This window comes from Cyprinus carpio, chromosome A21 (genome assembly GCF_018340385.1).
Source record: "Cyprinus carpio isolate SPL01 chromosome A21, ASM1834038v1, whole genome shotgun sequence".
Taxonomy (NCBI): domain Eukaryota; kingdom Metazoa; phylum Chordata; class Actinopteri; order Cypriniformes; family Cyprinidae; genus Cyprinus; species Cyprinus carpio.
Genome location: NC_056592.1, coordinates 5,377,269 through 5,404,617, shown reverse-complemented (window position 1 = coordinate 5,404,617; position 27,349 = coordinate 5,377,269). Strand labels below are relative to the sequence as shown.

Genomic DNA, 27,349 nt, shown 5'->3' with positions numbered 1-27,349 from the left:
CTAAAGCCACGCCCCTCCTCTCACATTATTATAATTATAATGAGCATCCTCTCACCCCACATGGCCACCAACAAATGACATCATCTGTCACACGCCTGGACATGTGCCTACAATAAGTCTTAAGATTTCAAGGACGATTATTTCAGAGTGCTGATCCTTTAAAACAACTGAAATACCCAAAATTTAAGCATGATTATAAAATATCACTGGGCAATGTGATCCATGCATAAAAAAAAATAAATGTTAGGTTTTAAAATCTGTAAAATGTACTAAATAGTCGTATAATAGCAGAAATATGTTTTATGGAATGAGGTGTAATTTTTCATACTGGCTTATATTCTGTCATAGTTTACACACCTTCATGTCTTTGAATATGACTTTCTTTCTTCTGTGGAGCACAAAATAATTTATTTATAGCATTGTATCAATTGTATGTGCTTTTTTATATACATGTATGATAAAAATGAATGATGATTATAGCTGTCAAACTAAATGAATGACTTAATTTAAGCCTGTTTCTCAAAAGACGTTTTGGAAAGTAGGAAAATAGTGCACGGTTTTATGCTTTTTATTATGCTTTTTTGACCTTTCCAGAGCTTGACAGACCCTGCTCCCCATTTACTTTTATTATATGAAAACCAGCAGTGTGAACAATCATTTGCACGGATAAAGAATATTCATACTGGTTCAGAACAACATTAAATGATATCTGAATTTTCTTTTTTGGGGGGTGAACTACCCATTTAAATCTTTTTTGATTTTGTGATTTTTCTAAATAACTCATTGCATTGTTCTTGTATAAGCTAATCACTATATTTCAAAGGATCTTCAACTTATTAATAAAGCCTCTTACAAAACAATGACCTTAATTAAGAAACATCTCAGAAAACTCGCCCATACATGGCATGAGTCAAGAACTTCACTGAATATTTCAAACACTGACATTAAAAAGTGTTGATAACAGCAGATTGGTAATGCTGATACCATTCCAATAACACTGTGTTCCCTGGTTAGCACTGACATCATCTACACACTCGTTACGAATGGCTTTGGCCTGTAATACGCCGAATTTAGTTGCATAATGTGGGCATGTGATAGAAACATTACAACACTGAGATGTCTCAACCAGAGTTCACTAATCCTAACCACAATCAACCAGAGACAGAACAAGCTACTGGCTCCAAAACATTAAATATTAAGAGGGACTTTTCTTTAGCTGTATGGCAGGGACTAAAAGTGTGACTTTGCAATCCCACAGAGCTAGTATATGACATTTAGAAACATGTTATACTACTATAAACTGCAACTAGCCATACAAAAACACCATATTTTGCTTTCAAATGAACGTAGCACATAAAACAAAATTCATAGAGAAGTTTACTGATCCAACATGAACGCAACAATAATCATAATCTGAATAATCACAGAAACAAACAAGGAAGTCAATAAATATTGATAAGAATAACAAGTTTAACCCTGTCAGTTGCAGTGGACTGCATAACTGGATGGGTCAAGCATCTATTTGCAATAAATTATTCAGCTAAAAGAGTCTATCGATGAGGCAAGTCCTTGAAAAAACAGAGACAATTGCTTAGGAGCAAGGTCAGTTTGCAGAGAGGGGTTGTTTGCTGAACCGTCAAAGATTCCAGCTTTTCAAGGCTTCCCTAATTCATTCCCAAAATTACTCTCTTAATCCTAATCAAAATGTCAGCACACCTGGAGAATATGAGAATTCGGATGATCATGATAACCTCTGACACTAAACCGTGAGGAGAATCTAACCAGGGCACCCAGTGTTATGTGATTTAACAATATATAGACACAATGGAACAGCCTAATTAGCCATATGGGGTCTTTTTGGAGGGCTATGGATGATTGGTCCGTGGATGTCCCTCAGTATTATGTTCTGTGCCGTGCCAAACCCTGCAGTAATTGGCTCATTTTAACAGAGCACTAATGTTTAAAAGCCACATTGTGCCATTGTAAAGTGCCATGAAACATTTCAGCACAGGTTAGATCACCAGTTTTGAAAAATGCAAAAAAAAGGTAGGCATTGAAAGCCTAAGTGAACAGTGGCGTTAATAGAACTCTTTGTTCAGTTAAGGCAGTTTGCATAAATACATTATAGTTCATTTTTAAGCTCACAATACATTACACAAATACTTCCTGGTCTGAAAATGAATTTAATCCGAAAATAAATGCAGAGCCATTTGGATTTTACATCAACAATATATATGAATGCGCTTTTGCATTTTTAATAACTTTTTGAAACTGTTATTCCATGCAGTTTTATGAAAAAAAAAACCATCACATCCTGTGATGCTGACTTAATGTTTATTTCAAACCTGAAACCAAAACCAGCCCTAAAAATCCAATTTGATCTTAATACTAAAAATACTGAATGCTAACTTTGTCTTCCATCCCATGTAACACACATAAATCTGATATCATCTAAAATGAGTTTTAGTGTTTCATGGTACTTTAATTGTCATTGAATAATGGTTATATTCAACCACAGGTGGCAATAAATCAAAGCACAGCAAGCTTTTTTAATATAATTTTTTTATATATCTGCTTCCTCATTCTTGGTACATATACCCACATAAAAAAAAACAAAAAAACAACTCAGCCAGGTGCATCATCACCATATGTCCCATCTCAGACTCCAGAATGAACTCACATATGCTGCAATAAGTTTAAAAATATCAAATGCAAGAAATAGTCTCAAAATCCGGAATTAAATGTCTTAAACTGCAAAATTATACCAAGTTTTGCCTCTTTAAGTAGAATTGAACGCTATATTGGAATTAAATAGCCAGTAAATCATACTAAAGTCTTATATATTCACCTGCTTCTGCATGTACATGTCATTGTTGTGACTCCAGATTCTATCAGTCCATATTCTAACAAAGGCCTGCCGTCACTGGAAACAGGACATATGATGCAGGATTGCGAGTGATGCAGGGAAAACATGGATGGATGTGCGCTCACACGCTCAAAAAACGCAAAAATCCTGCCGTTCAGAGATCGTTCTCGTGCGCACCGACAGTCGTGACTGATCATTTATTTTCCTTTGCCACAAAGGCATCGACTTCATTAACCTTCATCGCGATCAATATTCATCACCCCACCCTTCAGGTTCCCGCATCAACATCTCCCAGCGACGGAACGACCGACCTACCATTCCGTGCCAGCTGCCCGTCCGACGATCCCGATCCGGTGACAGTCCAGTCCTGTTCAAAACATCCCGTTAGGCGACTGTTTTAAAGACCACTGTGAGGACGAATTAAACAGATATAAAGAAAAAAAGGTAGATGAAACAAAAAGAGAAGGATTAAAGCCTGAGTTTGCGATGCTGAATCACTGCGCGCTCACCATTGTGCTGCAGGATGCTGCCTGTACCATTATGGATCCTACCAGCGTAGGGATGGGAAAGGGGCGGTGAGGGGGTGCGGGAGACGGGTTGCCGTAGCAACCGGAGGGAGCACACGATGACGTCAAAGCCGAGAGCGGTCTCATAGGAGTGAGGAGATGGAGAGGAGCGGCGCTCTGAACTCGCATCTGTAGATTGGTGGGCTTTGGCGCACATGACCGCCGACTGCGCGTTCGGAGGCGGGCAGAGAGAAAGCAGCCAGCATCACTGAGCATTCGATTCATTCGGTTTCATTCCGATGATTCAGTTCAAAGGAATCGATTCACTAGTTCTTTCGAGTCGTTAGTCAAAAGTGACCCCAAAACCTAGGACTTTTAATGGCAGCGTGAAGTATAGCCTGATTAATATAATAATAATTAGCAACAGTAAGCTCTTCTAAAAGCAGCAAAGACAAGGAAATCATCTTGGTTAACGCTGTCAATGGCATGCATTAACGTTTTCAAGTAAATTGTGGGTTATGTAAATAATTGGTTGTAAAATAGTTGGTGGTAAGCTATTTAGCCTACTGTAAATTCATTATTGTGTGAGTTCACTTAAAATATTTTTTCCAACGTGCTTGAATTAATAAAAATGTCAAATGTAGCGTTTTTATTATTATTATTTTAACACGTTTCTACCACAAAAGTTGTCCCTTATAGTCTAACCAGCGCAAACGCTTTGAATTACAAAGAATCGGCTCAAACGAACGATTCATTCGGAATCGTCCATCACTTAATTACTGTAGCTACTTCTGACAGTAATATGGCCTTAAACACTGCACCACAGCTAGTTGCAAGCAAAATAATTCTTATTTATATATATCCATATTATTTTCATTTCCAATAGAGAACAAACACATTTCTGACTGATTCTGGATTTTTTATTTTATTTTATTTTTTATTCAGAATATAACATTTAGAGAGTCTGATAAATAAATAAAATAAATGAATAAAAAATAATTTAAAAAAATGTAACCTCACCACACTTCCCAGCAAAGTTCTTCTTATTATTTATTTATTTATTTATTTATTTATTTATTTATTTATTTATTTATTTATTTATTTTTACTTCAGGCAGTGATGTTGCAACATAATATGGGCTATAAACGGTAGATAAACTCTGACTGAAACTGTAAGTAAATTATAATTGTGATTTGTTCACGAACTAAAAAGCCTCCAGGCACAGTTTTGTCACTAGAGAGCTGTGGTTTGATTGACTGGCAGCCAAGCTGTCATCATTCTAAACATTTAGAGCAATGTCAAGTGGCAGAACATGCTGAATGTGCAAGATCCTCTGGGCATCTACCTCACAATTACAGTCCTGCTTCTCTGAGTATATATAATCATACCAGTCCTCACTTGGGACTGTCTATCCAACAGCCTCTGCATAACAATGTCCTTTGCTCCCTCTCAGATATTTACACCTCAAGGCCTTTAGCGAATCCAGGGCTCAACTGTGACTGATATAGTTTCATATTAAATAAAAATCAAAGATGTACTGAACTTGGAATAGTAGAGCTGAACTGTCTTGCATTTTGAGGCATTGGTAAATATTGACAACGTCTGCATTTGTGTCTTTTAGAAGATAAATACCCAGAGTAAAGTGTTCCACTTTGAAAATCAAGAGCAGAGCACTCAAGAAAATCTTTACGTAATATCATTATGAAAATTATCGACTCACTGTGCAGGGAAAGTTACGAGGCAGTTCACATATCTAATCAATCCACATAAACACAAATGTGTTTAACATTTAACATCTTCCAGATGCAGGATTGGCTTTACACACTAATAGAGCTGTGTTGCGCTCTAGAGTGGCACATAAAAAGGCTTACTGTGTTATCAAGGAGAATCAGATACATATTTAATGAGCGTTGGAGAACAAGGTTTCATTTTGATGGTGATGAAACCATTTTAAAACATTAGTATTAGCATACAAAATCTTAGTATTTATTCCACACACACACACACACACACACACACACACACACACACACACACACACACACACACACACAAATTACAAACTGAAATTCATATTCGAGCATAAGTGAATATGACATGATTTGTTGTAAACAACACATTCAAACTCTTATACATGACCTGTACTACCACGCAAAGAGCAATGACTTTTTATAATGACACTATAATTCCACGAGGGGGCGTGTCTTGCACTATAAATGTAAAAGCAACGGAACACTTTGAACACTCAGTGGAAGGAAGCCATGAAAGCTGAATTACTTCCTGATAAACTGAGAATTGACCTTTAGCTATTGAAAACCAACTTTCAAGCGTTGAGTGATGTCGATAAGATAATCTTTGACTCTTATATTTCGTAATTTATCTTTTAGGAGGGGGATTTCTCTAAATAACTTATAAAAAATATGCATATGTTGTTAGTTAAAAATAATTTATTTAGGCAGCTGTGACTAAATAGTGTTACTACTATGCAGAGCTCAATAAAATATACTGAACATACTTCCATCAATCATCATTTTATATATATATATATATATATATATATATATATATATATATATCTTATAGAGAGAGAGAGAGTAATGTTACCTAAATGAATGAACAGGGTTACAACAATGAATGCAATTTTAAGGGTACCATCAGGGAGAATTTTAGAGACTTTATTAAAGAACCAGAGTCTCAACCATGTTCCTGGAGGACCCTAACTGACATTTTGCATGTCTCCTTAACAAAACACACCTGATTGTCACCTGCAATTTAGAAATGACTTGAACCATGGGTGGGACAAAGGAGACATGCAAAATGTGCAGTGTTTTACTCCAGGAACGTGGTTGAGAACCACTGAACTAAACCATATACCCTAAGGCAGTCAGTGGCTTATGCTTGGTCTGCTAGTTGCTGCATTAATGTGGACTTTAAATGTGGAGTTCAGCTTCTTATGTAAAGTATGCATACAGTATGAATCATACATATGCAATCAGATAGATTAAACTGTATTTAGCTTCTGCATTTCAACTGAGCCTTAAGGGAGCAAAATAGCAACATTTAGTTGCTATCGTACTTACGGCCTTTGGAGTAAGAAACAAAAAGCATTTATTTATATCATTCTTGGACAAGCTGTTTTACTCAGGGCCCTCAGAGGTGTAGCAAAAGTGCAAGAGGAAGCATATTTGCAAAACCAGGGCAAGCAATTACCAAACCACCCAATCTAGTCTGTCTCCCCCTCCTCCCCTTTTCCTTTCCGGCATCCCCACAGAGGTTTTAATGGCCTGGTCTGGAGCCAGGAGTGCTCTGTGCTGTTATGCCCTGTAGGTACAAGCCTCCAAAGCCCTGGATAGAGAAAGCCTGCTGTCACTCACAGTTAAGTCATGGTGGAACATTTGCAGACATCATAAACAAATAAAATCCAAACAGACAAGGAATATCACATTCTCTAAATGTTAAAAGCCTCCAAAGAGATAATGAGGGAAGCTGTTAATTTGTAGAAGAAAGAGTCTTTCTCAGTGGCCTTGGTTCTGATAAGGGCTTTACACATTGTGTTTAACCCCAGGTTATTGTCGTTCTGAACCCCTCTTTTAACCCCGTGTAAAGGTATGTTTCACACTTGTAATTTAGTGTGTATTCAAACCAGGAAGGTCAGCTAGTCCACTTGCTTTGGTCCAGATCAAATAGTTGGTGTGGTTCACTTTCACACTGCCCATTTGTAAGTGATCCAAAAATTGTAAACAAAACCCCATGAGTGCTAAAGGTCATCCATTGATTGGACAGAAATTCTCAAGCGTACAAGAGTTTGGAACCGGACCGAGACCACCTCTTCAGCTGGGTCTCGAGTGAGATTGCTGTATTCACACCTGGTTATGGTTTTGCACTGTTGCAGTGTCACACCTGTACAGTGTAAAATGATGCAATGTTAGTATGTTTCTGTTAGATAGGAACCGAATAACAGTCGCGTTCCTCATATTCATGTGCTTTGGTAAGTCACGGAAACACTGAAACATTTGTTTCGGCGTTTGTGGTCAAACATCAAATAGTGATAGAAAACATGTGAACTGAAGTGAAGAAGAGACTTATTTCTTATCTTTATTGTTCAACAAAAACGCCATTTAGGAAAAACTTCATTAATTAAAAAAAAAAAAAATCACACTAACATCTTGCTTCCCAAGAAGCATGACACTGATTAACCATCCTGGATCATGACAGATCCTGAAAGCTTTATATATTACCATTAAACATTTTCTATAAATATTAATGACATTTTAACACACTGTTGCGCTGTTGTATTGCAATTCCATGCACATCCTGTCCCATATTCCTCATCTAATTCTTCATAATCCTTTTCTTCAGGGCCCTATTGTTCAGTCTAACCACCACCTCCTTTTTCGTTTTGCCCCACTTTTTGGAGGTGGGAATATCAGGCCCGAAAAAAAAGAAAAAAAAGAAAAAATCTAGTGGTCTGTTTTAAAATAGCACTCATTCTGCATCTCTCAGGATTCTGTTTGGAAGGAAGAAAATGTCAGTGCTGTAGCACAGTACCTCGGAGTGACATTTGGTTCAACCGTACCCTGCTATTTGTGGCCTGAAACGTAGTTTTTCCCCTGTTAGTCATATGAGTGGTGCTAACTCACTGTTTCTCTTGCACACACACACACACACACACACACACACACACACACACACACACACACACACACACACACACCCTTTCTTTCCTATAAATACAAGCATCATTATGCCCTTGCTTGTTCAAAAAGACATTTTCATGACATTTTCTCTTGGCATCTGCAGACCCCATGTAAGAGCTGCATATCTTTTAATGAAAGCATTAAAGTAAAATAAATCAAAGCAATATGTTTACAGCAACCTATAACCTCTTGCAGGGGTCCCTGCTGCCTCAGGTGAAGTAGGAAGCTCTGCTCAAGTTTAAAGATCGACTTTCAGGGTCAATTACAGCACAGGGTGAGGGAAAGGAGCATGAAGGGGAGGGGAGATGGGAGGAGGGGTGGAGGTGGAATTCTGTGGTTGGAGTACTAAACTCTCATTCCTTAGTAGCTCTCAGGCAACAAACTGCAAGCATGACTGACCCCAGAACAGAATTTCAAAGCAGAACAAAACACTGTAAGGTGTAACAGCATGAACTCTCAAACAAAACCTGCTGTCTCTTAATGAGTGATCAGACAGGCATACATTATTTAATGATACAATTTAATGATGATACAGGATACATTTTTCACAATATTTTGCAACTGAAAAAAAAAAAACCCAAAATGACAGCAAAACAAATTAATAAAAATTTTTGTTATTTAGATGACCTCTAAATAACGTCATCATGCTCAGACTGAACACAATATATAGTTTCAAATTTAATATAATTAAATACAGTAATCCTGTAATTTAAGAACTGATAGCAAAGATTTATATTGTTAGAAAATATTTATATTTTGAATAAATGCTGTTCTTTTTAAAAACTTTTTATTAATCAAAGAATCCTGAAAAAAGTATTGCAGTTTACAAAAAAAAAAAAAAAAAAAAAAAAAAAAACATTTGGCAGCACAACTGTTACCAATATTAATTATTCTAATAATAAATCAGCATATTAGAATGATTTATTAAGCATCATGTGACACTTTATACTGGAGCAATGGCTGATGGAAAATCAGCTGTGCATCACAGAAATAAATTGTATATATATATATATATATATATATATATATATATATATATATATAATATATATATATTATATATATATATATATATATATAATTTTTTTTTTTTTTTAAATCACATTTTCAACAGATTTGTTGGTATCTGTGTGCGTGGTAACGTTAGGCCTTATCGCTTAATATGCAAATACGTGGGTATTTAATGAGACTGCGTCATATTTAAAGGTTTTAAGGGGTAAGGAAAATGAAAACTTGCAAGCAACATGCGCATTTCTTCTTCAGATGTTTTGCTTTGGGTGCGTTACATATCTGGATGCGTGGCCACCGTGGACTGCGCCTCACTGTAACAACTTTTCGTGGTATTTTCCTCCCAGTTGAGGAGAGTTTCTATAGAGACGCCTCATGTTGCTGGTGTGACGGTTCCTGCCCCGGTGGAGAGTAACCAATGAGCGGCAGGAGTGCGGGTGTCTGGTTACTCCCTCTCTCCTGCGAGCAGGAGGGCTCACAGACAGAAAGAGAGAGAGTCCAGAACCTCTCGGGCTGGAAGGGTGACACGGCTTCCCAAAGGAACCGAAAACGCGCTGCCTATTTTTAGCCGCGTCAAAGATCCTCTCCGTTTTACGCATTATACTTTAAGGATAATCCAAGGAGTGCGGGTTAAATTTTTTTTTAATGGAGATGATGGACCTTACGGTAGAAGTAGTTCTTATGAAGTAAAACCTGTTGCCAGTTCGACCCGGGCTGGTTTTCCATTTCAGGTTTGCTGGTGGATGTGATGCTGGACTCTTGTTTGCGCACTGGCTGGTAGTTGGAGCGAAGTTTGAAGTTATAGGCCACTTATTTTGGAGGTGAGTTTATGTTTTTACATCAATGATTTCTTGAGTTTGATGCTACTGCTTTACCAGCGTTTGTATTTGTCTATAAACCGCTCAAGTAGCTTTGCGATGGCCATGAGACACCAGGTTTTGGATTAAGAAAGCATTATGTTTGTATTCCAGCAAAAATGCGACTTTTATTCGAACTTTATTTGAGTTTTATCATAACAGTCTACAGAAAATTCCAAGAAGGCGTTATGGATGTAAAATTTGAGCGCTGAAAATACAAAATGTGTCAAATGTTGTAGTGTTGGATGGTGGAGCGTGTTGTAAGTAACCGCAGGTGTTTTACTTGAGTGTGATGGAGGCCGTCTGTCCACTTGAGGGATAGTTTTGTGCCTTTAACATAAAGTTTTAGTCAGTAATGTTGAAATTAACTACTTTTGTGTGTTTATTTGGTAGAATGTTTGATGGCATGTCGCTGCTTTTTGTAGCTTGACCACCAAACCTTAACGTTTGCAGGTCTAGTGTCATCTTTGATGCCTAATACGGTAATGTTTAAAGGGAAATTTTAAAGTATAAAAGTTAAAAAAGAATGTTCTTACCACAGAAGATTCTAACTAACAGTAAAGTGCAATAAAACAATATAAAATACTAATTTGACGACTAGTGTACATGTAAACACCACGGTAAACACCACACAAATTTTAATATTGTGATGTCCATGCCTAGTTTTGTGCTGCTCTTTAGTATTTCATTGGATTATTCAGTGGATTATTACCTGAGATAGAAATCCCAATCTCAATAATATATACCCGGTAATCACAAATGACCTGAAAGTAATGTAAAAAGTGTGGGAAAGCTGAATTCAGATCCAAAGTATTATCGTTTCAGACCATTACCAAACGTATCAAACGTTGTACTCAGCTTTTTATGTCCTAATGAGCACATCATCAGTTTGAGAAACCTCTCATCCTCAGATCCACTTCAGCTCGCCAAAGCTGTCTTTTGAGAGCTGAAACTTGTCATTTTTAGTCTGTTTATATCTCACGATGTCACTCCTGATCTAACGGCAAGAGGGACTGTCTCTTTCCAGTGTAAACATGAGCAGTTCTTATGAAATCGCACCGTGTGGTTTGCAGTTCACAGAATTTGCCATAAAAGAGAAGCGTCTTGCACAGAGGAATGTTCCTGACACTGATGGTGTCTGATTCATCCAGCCATAGTTATAGGGGCCGATACGGGTTCTTGTTTTCTTTCGTGTGGTGGTCCGAAGGTTTGTTTTATCGTCTGCGCCGAGCTCAAAGGAGCTTTTGTTTTAAGACTCCGTTGCAGTTCATGCGGTTCAGCCGCTGCTTACATCTGATTTGTGCATATCTGGCTTGGTAATCTTGCCTGCAGAAACATCACAAAGTTCATTTGTGCAGGACAGGAGATGGTTCAGACTTAGTAGTACAACTTTGAAACACATTTGAACTCTGGCAGTTCAGTCCATCAGTTTTAGCCCAGGTTTTGAGCACTTTGTAAGACCGAAATTGGATTGATGTGAAAGAGGTTTACCTACGTCCAATGGATGAGGTCACCTTTGGCTGTCTGAATCCAGCTGCTATGTATTTTGGTGTGCTATGAGCCTGGATTATGGTGCATTTTATGTAATGTAACATCCATTTGGATAGTGCATTTGACAGGTGACTTGTGGGTTAGAAAGCGCGGCAGTGTGCTTGTAATACATGTTAAAGTTTGTTCAGTTTCATAACATTTAGTTGAACGGGAATCTTCTGTGGGTGACTTTGAGAAAGTGTCTTGGTTGGTGTCTGGTTTCACAAAAAGAATAACAATAGTTTCAAGTTATTTTAATCAGGAACTCATCTTTGTGTCCACCGGTTTTTCCACTAATGCGCTAAGTAGATCTATCTCGCTAGATTGTGAAACGAGTCGAACGGAAGTCTCAGTTTTGATTGCTGCCCAGATCAGACCCCACCCTCACACCTTTGATGCTAATTCTGCTCCTTCAGCGTGTTATTTTGTTCTGGCCTGTCTCCACTGAGGAAATTCCATCTCTGCTGAACCGCAGTTCAGTGCGCTTTTACACAGCTCAGGTTTTTAGTTCAGCTAAATTCAGTCATTTACATGAGGTGTTTTTCTGAACCACTTTGGAAAGTGCATTTGCGATCTCATGCACTCTGCATTATGCTTATTCTGAGAAAATGCTTTTAAAAGCATTTTTATCTTTATGTTCTACAGACAGATTTAGTTTTCTGTTCTGAGTCAGAGCTGATGCATATTTTTAATGATGTCTTGGAATAAATGGATTATTTTGCACTGAAATAAAGCTTTAAATGTTTTATAGGAAGAAATTACTATTTTTATTCACTAGGATGTTACAAAAGGTTTCAATTTCAAAGAAATGCTGTTCTTTTAAACGTTCTATTCATCAAAGAATGCTGAAAAAATTCACACACACACACAAAAACAAGTTTCTTGAGCAGCAAATCAGCATATTAGAATGATTTCTGCAGGATCATGTGACACTGAAGACTGGAGTAATGATGGTAAAAATTCAGCTTTGCATCACAAGAATGAATTATATTTTAAAATCTATTCAAATAGAAAACAGTTATTCTAAATTGTAATAATATTTCACAATATTACTGTTTTTACTGTATTTTTTAATCAAATAATTGCAGCCTTGGTGAGCATTAGAGACTTCTTTCAAAAATATAAAATAAATCCTACAGGCTCCAAAATTTTTCTAGTGTTTGATTTGACACACATAACTAGACTTTTACTTTTTTGTGTTAACATGATGCAAAGGTTATGTGGGTGGTTGCCAGGATGTTCCTGTGTTGTCGCTAGGGTTAATTTTCTTTTCTTGTGTTGCGGTAAACAAGTCATGCAAAGTAAGCTTTAAAATAAAAACGTTCGTACAGTTTTGGGCTTGTAGCTTTTTTTTCTCCAGGATGCCTCACATATTTTGGGCTTTTCCGGGATGGAAACTTATTGCAAGCTGGTATATTGTGCATTCTAACTGTATATTCAAGTAAAACTGGGCTGTTGTCCTGGGCACAGTGTTATAGTACCTTTGGCCTAGGCTCAACACATGGCGGACATCAGTGCATCTGACCCTGAGAAACAGCCGCGAGTGGGCAGTTTTATTCCAGAGGCCTCTGGTTTTCTCCAGAACTCTACTTCAGAGGCTTGATTACTGAGCACACCATTGGGAGAAGAAGGCTGTAGAAGCCACCCACCCACTGATCTGGGATCAGAGCCGCCCTGTGTGAATTGCAAATGGTGCCATTAAAAAATGGATTGCAAAAGTGACATTAAATCAGAATGAAAGGGAGGATCTAGCAAACACTACTGTATGTAGAAATGGTTTTGGCTTTGAAATAGATTGGGAAGGGTGGAAGTATTACGTATATAGCCTACAATATTTTTGCAATGATTTTGCTAGTGATGGTAAATTTCATCATTTATGTTTATATTGGTGCATATAAATGAAAATTATTACCATATTTTATAGAAAACAAGTCACACCTGACAATAAGTCGCACCGAGTTAAGAAAACACAAATAAGTCACATCAGAGTATGTCACATTTCATTATTACATTCAGAAATAATGTCAAATAAAATGTTGACGAACATTACAAACAATATAAACATGTATTTTAGTTGCTTTCACTTTACAACAAATCCTTTAAATTTAACAGCATTCAGAGCAGAACAGGAATGGAAAACTCTAAGTATAAAACAAACATCATTTATAGTGGCATTCATTATAAATAACATTTATAATAAACACCAAGCTGTAGCAAATTTATGTTGGAAATGCGCTCTACTAATAAACTTAGGCTTGTGTACCTCTCTCGTTTTACACAAATGCAAATGTATGCGCTTTGTAAATTTCACATGCTTGCATTATGTAAGTGGCTTTTCAATATAAGTTCATGCATGTTTCAAATGCTAAAAATCGTGACTTATATTGTATACTGTTCTTTATTTTTAACTGAATTTTTTTACTACTTGCATAAAATAAACAGTTTGAGTCTAATTGGCTGTAAAAGACTGGTGAAGCTCATGAAGGAAGGAAGGAAGAAGAGAAAAGGAGGAGCCATTTGGCATAATTCTGGTTCCCATGGAAACCTTGTTATTACTAGAAATGGGAGGACATTAAGTAGTAAGGGCCAGGGACGAGGCTGACTCGCTGAGCATCAAACAATCATGATGAACTTGCACAAGCACAAGTGGTGGAATAGGAAAAGAGAGACGGAGATCAGAGGCTGGGACAATCTTACAGCCAAGTAGTGACTCATGCAGGGTAAAGGGAGTTCTAGCTTGTAAAAGTGTGTTTTGTTTTCGCTGCAGAAAATATGCACTGATTCATCATGGTGCAGTAATCTGGCCCTTCCAGTCGCCTGTGTTTCTGCAGACAGATCTACCTTTAGTGTAGCGTGTTGTCTGAGATTACAGTGCAATACAATTGTAAAAGTTTAGTTTTAAAGCAGTGATTCTCAACATTTAATTGTATAGAACTTACAAAATGTCCCTTAAAGTCAAACATGCATAGACGCTTCAATATTCTAAATCATAAACATGACATTCCATCTAGTTTAGTTGTATTGTTCTTGGTTTATGTGTGTGTGTGTGTGTGTGTGTGTGTGTACACATTTTTGGGTCACGACCCACCAATTGAGAACTACTGTTTTAAAGCTGAAATGTAAAGAACTTAATTGAAGGAAGCACTGTTGCTTCTGGTTTTATGTCATACGTGTCTTTAGGTCTGACAGAGTTTAACAGAGATTGAGAGAGAGAGTGACGGGGTCCAGCAAAGGATTCTGGGAGTTTGGGTGTTTTTTTGCTTTCTCTTGGCAAAAGCATCTCCAAGAAAGATTTTGGGCTCAGCTTACTGGCATCAGGCTGTTTTTAGAATTGCAGATGATTTAACCGGGTCCAACCACAGATTAATGTTATGAGAAAATGAAACATCCTCTCTATCGGGCTTTGCTGTTCCGTTGGAAACTGTTAGCTCATGCTTCTGTTTTTATTTGACGGCTTTTAGAGTTTTAATCTTGAATCTGCGTTCTGCCAAATTCTGCAGCAAAATGGAAAATACTGAAATGATGACTCCTGTCTCAGGCATTTATGGGAAAAACAGAGGGCTTGTATCATCTGGAAGATGATTTAAAAACAAGTGCATTTCTTCTATCTCATTAACCCTCTGTCTCTGAGTGCTCTGATCTTTAGGTGGGTGTGCAGACCAGGAAAGTTTCTTTTGGGTGAAGGGGTTTCGCCCTTGCATGGAGTGTGGTGAAATATCACATTTCAAAGATTAATCCCTGTAAAATCCTCATTGCTGTGACCAGGAAAACCCTGACCACTCTCAATGTTTGTGTTTCCTCAGCTCGCACGGCACTCAGGGAATAACTTGGCTCGAATCTACTATCCATTGCAGCTCTTCTTTCAGTACTGTCTAGTTTAAGGGCTTTAAGTTTCATGTCTCACCTCATAGCTGCTGTCCTGGATCTCCATATTTTGAAAGATCCACTTAGACCATTTATGGAAACTAACGAGCAACAAAGTATACAGTCTGTGACATTTACTCAGCAATCACAAGACGTATTCAATAATATGGTGGAATACAAGGTTATTGTAGTTAAGTAAAATCATAAAAATTTAAATTTCTGATACTTAAATGTTAACTTAAAATGTACAAAAACGTAGTTATTTTATTTCAGACAATTTACAAGTAAAATTTCTCATTTTCATTTACTTTTATTCAATATAATAGAATAACTGAAACTAAAACTTAAATAAAAAATAATAAAGAATGAAAAAAATGTATGAAATAAAAATTTACAAAACTATGTAGAAATATTACTTTTACATACCATAAAAATGACAAAAAACAACAAAATTATTAAATATTAACTAAAATTGAAATGAAAACAAATCTAATTCAAAAATATAATAAAAACTAGTATCTTAATTATAATAAAATAACACTGGTGGAATGTAATTTCATATGCAAAATAAGATGATGATTATGATTATTATTATTATTATTATTATTAAGAACCACAAAAAACATTTCTACATTTTAAATTGTGACTGTTTTTGGTAACTTGTCTAAACTTGACTAAAGTTATCAACGAACATCAGGGAAACATTTAAAATGAAAAAGCTTAGTTTTTACAGAAGTAAGTTGAGGTTGTGTTTGTGTGTTACTTAAATGTTAACTTAAAATGTACAAAAACGTAGTTATTTTATTTCAGACAAAATGTGTGTTTTTGGTTGTGTGTTTTATTCTTTAGGTGATTGCTTTTCTTATTTCTCTAATTCCCCTGCAGACTGAAGCGGTTCAGTGCTGCTTGATGTTTTGTTTTGTTTTTTTAAACATATTTAGGAATAAATGTCATCATGCATAATGAATGGGAAAATAAACTTTTTTTTTACAAACACTCGGTGTGAGAGCTCCCAGGATTGTTGTTAAGGTCTGACATATGCTATGGTGGGAATGGGACGCTAGTGTACTGCATACTTCATGGTACATACTGGATCCTGAATGCAGTATGTAACATATTGTTCACACATGACTAAGTTGCGTGTCTAATTCGGCACGCAATAAGTACAGTTATATTGCAGTTGTAGTTCACTTCCAGAATGAAAATTCTGTCATCATTTACTCACCCTCCACTTGTTCCAAACCTGTATGAGTTTCTTTTTTTCTGTTGAACACAAAAGAAAATATTTTGATTTTATAAGCATAGAATTGTTGTTTGGATGTATTAGAGGGTAAGTAAATGATGATAGAATTTTCACTCCAGGAAATTTAATCTAGTTTAATTTGGTTATTTTATTTGGTGATTATATCTAAATTTTTGTAAATTTATTTTTGTATTTTTAAAAACTTATTTGTTGAAAATAATTAAATGCTAAATTACTAAAATGAAAATGAAAACAGAAAAATAACAACAAACTAATTCAAAATGTTAATAAAAATGGCAATAGTATCTCAATGATATTAAAATAATAACACTGGTTCACATGAATATCTTGAGACTATACAGTTGAAACGGTGTATATTTTAATGTTTCTCAGTGCGTCATTGTAGATCTTTTTTTTTTTTTTTTAAAGAAATAAATAGACAAGTAGAGGTTAATTTTATGCCGCAAGTGTTGTCAATTGAGCTTAACCTGTACTAAACCAGGAATATTTCTTTGAAGGGGAATCAAATTCAAGTGTTCCTCGTCATGGGAGTATTCAATGCAAACTGAAAATTTGCATACTGTGCAGAGTACTCGGTACAGCTTAGGTAGTTTCCTGTTCCAAATTTTATGCATTTGGCTGAAACTTTTTATCCAAGCTTTTATCCTTTTGTTACATTTTATCAGTTCATGCATTCCATGGGAATTGAACCCATGACCTTGGCTTTGCTCTGCTGGACTGAATATAGCCCATATTCTCACACTTGTTCTGTACTGTTCCCCTGTGTCTGAATGTACCGGTGGGAATGACCCAGTGCTCCGCAGCACCCTGAGAGACGGGGCAAACATTCCACTCGCAGGCCGCCTTGGAATAACAAAAGCCGAGGAAAACAATCTGCATATGACAGCCCCCCACAGTAAGGACTAATGAGGCGTACGGGAGGGGTCTGGAGCTCACTTTCCTCCCCTCATATCCCTCTTTCAGAGAGTCTTTCATCCCCAGTGAGCATTCCTGCATAAATATGCGCTTATCTGTGGCGCTTTCTGTTTCTTATGTGGAATGACCCGCTCTCGCTGCTGGGGTCTTGAGTATCTAAGATGGAAGCTGATTGTGGAAGCTTGATGGGTTTTGGTCTTTGAAAATGAGATTTAGTTCTTTTAAAAATAATCTCTGCTTCTAAATGATCATCAGAAAGATCAGGCCCTTTCTAATGGAGCATGCTGCACAACTTCTTGTCCAGGCCCTTGTCATTTCTAGGCTGGACTACTGCAATACTCTTCTGGCTGGACTTCCATCAAGCACAATCAAACCTCTACAAATGATTCAGAATGCGACTGGTCTTCAACGAGCCCATGTTACACCTCTCTTTATTTCCTTGCACTGGCTACCGGTTGCGGCTCGCATCAAGTTTAAGACATTGATGCTTGCATATAGAACAGCCACAGGCTCAGCATCCGCCTACTTCCTCTCACTAATACGAATCTACATCCCCCACAGTTGTATTTCTCTTTATTTATTCCTTCTCTTTCTAGCTTGTACTTATTTGAACAATGTCTAAAACTTGGTATTACAAGCACTTCCTGTGTCTGTTTGCCTCTTTAAGAAGAATCGCTTTATGTATCCCCCAATTGTAAATTGCTTTGGATAAAAGTTTCTGCAAAATGACTAAATGTAAATGCTAAAAGCAGCCGCCCCTTAAACAAGGTGAGGATTTTGTGGCCACATGGATTTTGTTTTTTAAATGCACAATTTATATAATTATCATAATATAAAACTATATAGTTTTGGGACTGAAGTTAGTTTATTGTTTACTTTGGGATTTATAATGTATATTTGGGGATTTTATGTGTGTTTATTGATTAATTTACACACACACACACACACACACACACACACACAATCACATACACATATATATACATGTGCACACACACATATATGTATACATGTGCATTATATACGTGTGTGTATATATATGTATATATATACTTTATTTAGAATTAAATTAATTACATTTAATTATTATTATACATTTCTACATTTTATCAAAAGCTTATGAAATATAATATTATAGTAAAACACACACACATATGTGTGTGTGTGTAATTTAGAATTACATTATTATATATATATATATATATATATGAATTAAGAATTTTATATTAAAATAAAACAAATTTATATAATAATTTATAATTAATATATAATTCTTCTTTCATATATATATATATATATATATATATATATATATATATATATATATATATATATATATATATATATATATATATATATATATATATATAATATATAATAATTAAATATATAATAATTTAAAAATAATTTTTTTTAAAATAAAATATGTAAAGTATTTATACAAAATTACAATTTTATAAGAAAATAATAACAAATTATATAAATATTTGTAATAAATAAATAAGTAAATAAAAGAAATGTTCCCTGATGACAGTCCCCTCTGATGTGCCACAGGCTAACTGAAAAGTCTGACTCCACAGTTCAATTGAAATGTGACACATGAGTATTTAGGTAGCCCCACGTAATGCCCGCTCAAAAGTAATCCCTTAAACCCTGAGCTTCCCCTGTCTCTCTTGCCTCACAGCATGCTGGGATTTCCAGGGGTTTACGGTTCTTTGTAACTACAGCTGTGGCAGCAGTGTCGAGGTATGGACATAATAACAAACAGTTTTACTGCAAGGAGTGTAACTGACCCCACCCTGACAATTAGACCTGACGGGACATGAATGGGTTCGCTTGTTTTGTTATGGTGAATGTTGGACCATATGGATCAGCTGGACAATTTTAGGAGTGTTTGTCGTTTCAGAATTGTATTTAAATGAAATTAATAGCAGGTTTCTCCTCACCTAATTCCCAGTAGGTTGTGTGGCATTCTGTAGAGATCTCACTGTGACAAACATATGATTTAGCTTCCTGAGGTCAACCGCATGACATTGTGACATGCTTCAGGAGAGAGGTTGAATGATACCTTGTTGATTCTTTTTCTACATCCGTTTCTGTTCTTAAATGTGAAGTATCTAATTTCTGTGGTACTCAGCATGAAACTAAAATTAGTATGTACAGTGATAATGATTGTAAGAATAACATTGCTGTGTTTGTGACCCCACAGGCAGCATGCATGTGTCTCTAGCTGAGGCGCTGCAGGTGAGAGGAGGGCCGCTGCAGGAGGAGGAGGTCTGGGCCGTCCTGAACCAGAGCGCAGGATGATTGTAAGACGCAGAGGTAAACCAGCATGAGCGCACAGTGAGCCTGCACAGTGATTACTCCCACATTTCTCAAGGGTACACAGCCACGCTGGCTCAGAACTTGAGGCCTTGGGGTGGTCGAGGCAATCAGAGACCTTTTTTGGAGTTCTGATGTCAATTTGATTTTTGTTATTTAATTATTATTAAGTGTTTCTGATGTATTTAGGAGTATGCTTTTTGCATATGAAGATTTTTTGTGAATTTAATTTGGTTTATGTGTATTCCTTTGGTTTTACGTTTAATGTTAAGGTTATATAAGTGATTCAAACCTGAAGGAGTATGAGGCTCTGTCTGAAACCTGTGAGCTGTCTCCTACATAGGCAACATTTTAAGGCATCGTAGTCGTGCCCCTGATGTGAAGGTTGAAGGTAGATATCTTCATTTGGTTGGATTATTTATGGTTGGTTGTAAAGGAATTCACAAAATTATGAAATTGAAATAGATGAGTTAAAAGTAAAAAAAAAAACAAATGCAGCAAAATGGCAGACAAAAAGAATGAAAAGAATTTTGGTTAAAAATATACCTTGCATAAATACACAAACTTATATAATTATGTTTGATGTATGTGTAATGTATGTGTAATGTATGTGAATAAATGAATGAACTATCTTTAAGTCAGCATGAAATCAAAATCATTCAACCAATGAATTTGCTTTTGTGCAATAAATCAGTCACAAGGCATTTCTTAGTTCATGTTATTGCAAAGAAAAAGGTCATCTTCGTAATCTTCCATTACAGTACATTTCATTACATTAGTTTTTTTTTTAATTTCTATCTGTTTATGTTTAATGTTAAGTATATTTGATATTTAATTTATACACAATAAGCAGCGATATATATATATATATATATATATATATATATATATATATATATATATATATATATATATATATATATATATATATATATGATGTATGTGTGTGTTATATATGAATACAAATAGCTGAAATAATTATTTGTAATAATATTTATAAAATTTATTTATACTTACCTAATTAAAAATATAAATAAAAAGAACATTATATACTATTGAAATCAGTGAGTGGAGTCTCATGTAGAGCATGCAGCATGAATTCTGCAGGTTTGAGGTTTTTTTATGTGTTTGGAATGAAACAATCATCAATGACCTCTCCAGAACGTGGTAGTTTCTGTTGCCAAGTAACATGCAGCGAATGCTGGTTTATTTTGAATATGCTGAAAAATCTGACCTTGTGTGTTCCAAACCACTACTGCGATGCCATTCAGATTGTTTTTTGTCTCGCAGAGTATTTTATTTTAAAAATTGTTTATATTATTTGGGGAATTTTTGGAGAATTATATTCTATTCTGTCCATGCTTGGAATGATCTGTACGAAGGACATCTCACTGTCTCTGCTTTTTGGTTCCTCTTTTGACTCTCTAATACTTTCCGCTCTCTTTCTGTCTGAATTTTTCCTCGTTCACCTTGTTTCTCTGGTTTGGTCAGCTTGTAGCATTTTTGGTTCTTAACTTGAATTTTTGTACTTCGTTCCTGATTGTATTCCTTCTTGTCATTAAAGCTTGTTAATGTACAGAATGTCCTGGTTTGACATTTCTGAAGGGAACAGTATCGCTTTCATTTGTGCCCTACAATTACCCTGTTGACTTTCAGTATAGGAATTTCATGCGTTAACCTTGCGCTTGTGTGTGACACGTGCAAAAATTTACCATAGTGGCCATAATTTCCAACAGAATGTATTATATATTACATACTACTACAGAAGTGCACTAAGAACACCTTGGAGACTCCATAGCAATGCACTAAAACATTCATAACTCCTTAGTAATCGCCTAACAATGCGCTAAAGCACACTTGCAATTTCATAGCATTGCGCTAAAACACCTTAGCAACTACATAGCAATGCGAAATCATGCAAAATCAATGCAAAATCATTTGGAACAATGCACTAATCCTTATGAAAATTAACTTGGTTATGAAAAAAACATGGTTATAGTTAAATCATGGTATCTACAAATGAACCATTGTTTTGCTACACTAACCATAGTTTAACCATGGTATTTGTAGTAAAAAAATCAATACGCCAGTATATTGTTACTACACTTTTACTATAATAAAACCATGGTTACTTTTTGTAAGGGAAAACACTCAGGACAGCTTAGCAACTGCAAAGCATTGCATTAAATCAGTCCGAACACCTTAGCAACCACATAGAAATGGGCTAAAACACTTGGAACATCTTAACCACATAGCAGTTTGCTTAAACACTAAGAACACCTTAGCATAGCAATTTTAGCAAAAACAGTTGACACACTTTAGCAACTGCATGTGTTAAATACAAAGATCCCCTTAGCAATCTTGCTAGCAACGTGCTAAAAAAAATAGCATAGCAATACTTTATTACTTATCAACCACATTGAAATTCACCAAAAACAAGCTAAACACTTAAGCAACCACATAGACAAGAACCAATCAGAAAAATGCAAAAAATGTAGTTCTTCGTAGTGAAATCTCTTGTTGTAATTGTACAAATCCATCCTTTATTTTGGATGACTGTGGCTAATACAAGGTTCGCATAGTTCTGTTGTAGCAGTAACCAGAATAAGTTTGGTATTTTGGTGGAAACCTTCGTCATTGTAGTGCGCATTTGGAAGCTAAACTGTCAGGGATTGTTTGAAAGGAAAAACAAGAAACTGAGGCCATATCTGTCTTTATGTGAATTCCCTCGAACCACAGCTATGTCACACTTCCCATGCAGTCACCACACAAAATGTTTTGGTATTGTCCCTTTCTTACAAACAATTCAGAGGCATTACAGCGGTGACGTTATCAGTACATTCAGCAGGACTCTTTTGTAAAGTGGTTATTCAGTCAGTATGTGCGCGTTTAGCATTGTCCTCCGCCGATTCACGCCTGTTTAAGAGTGATTAGAATAATTCTCTGGCCTCCTCAAAAGCTGTCAGAATACTAAAAATAGCAGCTATCAGTCTGATTCAAAGAAGTGAGCCCGTGGAGAAAAGCTTTCTATCCTCGTTTCCCGTCTCTCAAGGGAAGGGTAACACTTTGGTGAAATTTATGAGAAGGCTTACTCAGCCTTGTGTCCGTCTGCTGTCTCTCTGAATGACTGTGTGGTGGGCTAGTGTTGTGTGTCACCGCTGTGAACAAAAGCCTCTTTATCGTCCCACAGCCCGGTTTCCTAAAGAGCAGTTTGCTGGGCAGTTTGTGGCGATTGAGATGATGCCAGCTCCTCTCGACCGATATCTGCTGCCATCTCCGCAAAGATCTTGAGACTCTCAACAAGTCTTTCTCACAGTCGTGGACAATTCTTGTTCTGTCAGCACTGTGGACAGTTGTTGCCCCTTTATTCAGTAGGCATGGCCAGTAGCCAGTAGGGTTTGTAATGCAATTAGGCCCCTTGTGTTCAGGGTCGAGGAGGACGATGATGATAAAGATGATGTAGCCGCTTCGGCATGCGCTCACATGGGGAACGAGGACTCTCCTTGTCTCATAGCTTGTTATCTGGCCTTGAGTTGCTCTGGGTGAAAACCTGCTGGCAAAGGTCCCTCTTGACAAAGTTTGCAGAAATTCTGGGCCCTGGACGAGAGCAAGTCAGCGAAATTACTTAATTTATTTGGAAACCCTGAGCACTTAGATGTGAGAAGTCCTGAGCTTGCTTTTTTAGAGCATACCGTTTTAATTTAATGGTGATGCTTGTTTTTTTACAGCAAAACCTTTTCCCATCGCAGTCCAATGTGTAGAAGGGTTGATTTAATAAGAAAACTGTGAGAATTTTAGAAATAAAAAAATATATGCAATACTACATTGTAAAAAAATGATATTTTGAAGCTGTAAATAAAACAAATTACTGGTTTGTTTTACAAGAAAATATTATGTCAGTCTTTTACATTGAATTAAATGTTATTTATTTTTAAAAAAAGTAAACAAAAAATATTTGAAAATAAAAGACGTTTACTTTTTCTCAAATTTTGAGTGAAAATTGTTTCTACACAATTTATTTTGAAAATATGATTATACTTTTTTTTATTTTTATAAATGTATAATATTGGAAATATTTGCAGTTTCTTTAACCTGAAATAGTTTTATTTCTTTATTTTTTACAGTTTTATTTATTGACTAATTCTAGCTTTTTAAATGTAGGAAATGTCTTATATGTATGTATATATATGTATGTATATATATGTGTATATATATGAATATAAAAAAAAAAAAAAAAAATTGCATGATATAAATAATGCAAAAGTTTCCACCACTTCCTGCGCTTTAAAATGGGTATTTAGGTCATTTGGTTATGCAGTAATCTTGAGCATGTAAAATAAACAGATGCAGACTAAATAAACAGATGCCCAAGTCAGCAGACTGCACATGTATGATGCCATATTCACACTTTGTTTTATGTAATACCAAGAAGTCTGCTTGTTATTTATAGCATGTGTTCATATATCTCATTTCATGTTCTTTTCTCCTCCTTATTAGAGTTTGTGATGCTATTTTTGGCCGTGACCTCATTGGGCTTGTGAACTGCAGTAGATGACCGCACTATTCTATGATAGGACAGATAAAACCTTATCAGATAGGCCCGTTCTGAGAGATTTCCAACTGTGCGTCAGCTTCTCTCCCATCAACTGGATGACTCTGAGATTTAGCACGCCAACATTTCCAGCTTTTAGTAACAATTTGTTGCAGTGAATGCTGAAGATAGGTATGTTACCTGTTTAGGTTGACAGGGAACATATTTTCTGGAATATCTACTGTGCTGGAGGCAAAACATGAGTGTACACCGCTAGATTTTCACAATGAGGTCCAATTGTGGTTCAACAGTTTCCACAGGAAACGTGTGTTTACTTTGTGAATTCCAGTGCTTTAAAGCATCGCTGCTTGAATTTAATATTTTTATTATTTTTAGTTGAAACACTTTCTGACTTTTTGGTAATGTTTCTGCTAATTTTTTTTGTTAATATCTTTATTTGCACAAACCCCTAACCCTAAATATAGTATTAGAGGCTTAACTCGTCCCCCCTACTGACGTAAATGAAACCACTACCAAAAATCCTCCATAGACTTTCATTACTTTTTAATAGTTTTGGGTTGTGTGTGTGTTTTTTTTTTTTTTATTTATTTTATTTCTTATGCTCACCAAGGCTGCATTATTTTGATCAGAAATATAGTAAAACAGTAATATTTTTAAATATTATTACAATTAAAATAATTGTTTTCTATTTGAATATGTTTAAAATCTCATTTATTACTGTGATGGCAAAACTGATTTTCTTTGGGAGCCATTACTCCAGACTTCAGTGTCACATTATCGTTCAGAAATTGTTTTAATATGCTAACTTGCTGCTCAAGAAACATTTCTTATTATTATCAATGTTAAAAACTGTTGTGCTGCTTAATATTTCTATGAAATGCTGATATATTTTTTCCAGGACTTTTTTAATTAATTAATAATTCAAAAGAACAGCTTTTATGTTAAATGGACTATTTTGTAATATTGTGATTGTCTTTACTGTCATTTTTAATCTATTTAACGCATCCTTGACAAATAAAAACATTAAGTTCTTTCACAAATAAAAAAAAACTTACTCTCGTATTTGCTTTAGAAAATATAAGAATATACATATATTTTCAGTTACAGTATTTTAAGATTTTGTTCTTGTTTTTGGACTTACATGGCATGAAATTATAAAAAGAATTTCCTCAAAAGCAATTCTACATTTCCACTGAATCTTTATTCATCATAAATGAATTATTTTTGTACAGCTGTTCCATCCATAACCACAGGGTCATGTTCTGAATGGCAAAGACTCATTGTTTTACATCTGCAGCATAAAAGAAGAAGGGAAAAAACAAATAAAAGAAAAATGTACTGTCATACTTAATCATCTTTTTGAGAGAGATCTCAGGGGCCTCGTATTTTATGGAAATTGCACTCATTCACATAATAATGTAGCTCTTTATTACATATCTTTGTCTGAATAAAAAAGAATTTGTTGTCCACCACCAAATCTCCATAGTTCCTGAAACGTGTGCTGTCAGATTGTGGTGTAAATGTTGAAATGTTCTTAGGCAAAGGCCATAATCTCCCTTAACTTGCCTAGTAACTTTCACATGCTGAAGCATGTGTCTTAGAATTTCCTCTCTTCATAAGAGTCACATTACAAAACCAATGTTGGAAAATTGGCTGTTTCTTATTGCTATGTACTTGAACATTTTGCCAAAGGAACTTTTTAATTCTGAACTTCATAAGACATTCAACAAAATGACAACTTGCTTTTAATTTATTTTATTTTATTTTATTTTATTTTATTTTTTTATTTTTTTTTATTTTATTTTTTTTTTAATTTTTTTTATTATTTTCTTTTATTTTATTTATTTTTTTTTTTTTTATGTATTATTATTATTATTTTTAATTTATTTTATTTGTAAGAATTTAATAAAGATTAAGGTTGTGTCCTAAGAATTGCAGTTTGTGGTAATACTCTGCATGTTTGTTTTCCCTCAGGTTCGACAGATCCGTCTGCGTTGGGTTTTATCATCTCTCCATGGTCGCTGCTGCTCATGCCTTCCGGAAACATCTCTTTCACAGATGAAAATGTCACACAGAAGGATCTGCGGGCTTTCACTCCTCCAGAGGTGCTGGAGGGTCTCAACCTCTCCTCACTTTCTGATATGGAAAAGGTACCTTATGGATTTGCAAAGACTTTTGTTGGGCTTCTTGTTTCCTGTTTAAAAATCTAGTTTTTGATTCTATTGAACAACCATTTCTTTTACATTTTACATGGACATATTTGTTTCCTAAAACATTTTGACAGTACGCTTGAATGCTTCTGTGTAAACATGACTTTCTCAAGAGAGAGACAGATAAACCACAGCAGAGTCAAAACTTGATTATTTGTAGAGAAGTCAAAGGATCTTGTGCATTCTTTGGCAGACTCTTGGATATTTTGTTCCAAAAGCTTTTCTTAAGCAGGATGAACAGACCGGGAAGAAACACAAAACTATGCAGACGTGCGGTCTATAAAGTTTGATGCTGATTAAGGCCTAAAACATACTCCTGGCTGACAAATGCTTCTGACAACACAAGCTTGTTTGTGTGTGAATGTGTCAGAATCTGTTGTTTTACAGTTTTGAAAACATGGGCTAAAATGTTTCATTTTCACATGCTATTTCTGTTTCCTTTTTCATTCTAGATGCACATGTATTCACTTGGCATGACGTTGTTTTGGGGTGCAGACTATGAGATTCCTCAGAGCCAGGTGAGCCCTCCTAGACATGTTTAAAATCAAATTATATTAATATTTTAACCCAATATATGTATGTACTATATTTAGTATTTTAGCTTAGAAACATGAAAACCTCTATCTGTATTAATCAAGTAAGAATCGAGTCTCCACTGTTTTATTCTTCTGTACCATTGCAACAGAAATTAAATCAATGAGTAAATAAATAAATACAGCCCAGGACTTGTGGCGAATAAAGATTGTAGACGATTCAGC

The 27,349-nt window shown here is 35.6% G+C and overlaps 2 protein-coding genes across 14 annotated transcripts in view; one reads left to right on the top strand and one right to left on the bottom strand.

Moving 5' to 3' along the window:
• The window catches only part of mapk10 (mitogen-activated protein kinase 10), a 60,374-nt gene extending 56,864 nt beyond the window's left edge, over positions 1–3,510 (bottom strand). For 3 of the 13 annotated variants that reach the window (XM_042778694.1, XM_042778695.1, XM_042778696.1), the window contains exon 1: positions 2,849–3,106. In XM_042778694.1, the coding sequence (XP_042634628.1) occupies positions 2,849–2,866 (18 nt within the window). In that variant the 5' untranslated portion in view covers positions 2,867–3,106. Of the gene's footprint in view, positions 1–2,848; positions 3,115–3,181 lie in introns of those variants that run through there. The other 10 variants (XM_042778689.1, XM_042778690.1, XM_042778697.1 and 7 more) reach the window with 10 other exon arrangements.
• Positions 3,511–9,534: 6,024 nt separating this feature from the next.
• Positions 9,535–27,349, top strand: part of LOC109051771 (tyrosine-protein phosphatase non-receptor type 13-like) — a 69,236-nt gene continuing 51,421 nt past the window's right edge. Inside the window, exons 1-4 of the mRNA XM_042778685.1 lie at positions 9,535–9,898; positions 19,717–19,813; positions 26,333–26,531; positions 27,044–27,109. Coding sequence (XP_042634619.1) covers positions 19,722–19,813; positions 26,333–26,531; positions 27,044–27,109 — 357 coding nt within the window. The 5' untranslated portion in view covers positions 9,535–9,898; positions 19,717–19,721. The remainder of the gene's footprint in view (positions 9,899–19,716; positions 19,814–26,332; positions 26,532–27,043; positions 27,110–27,349) is intronic.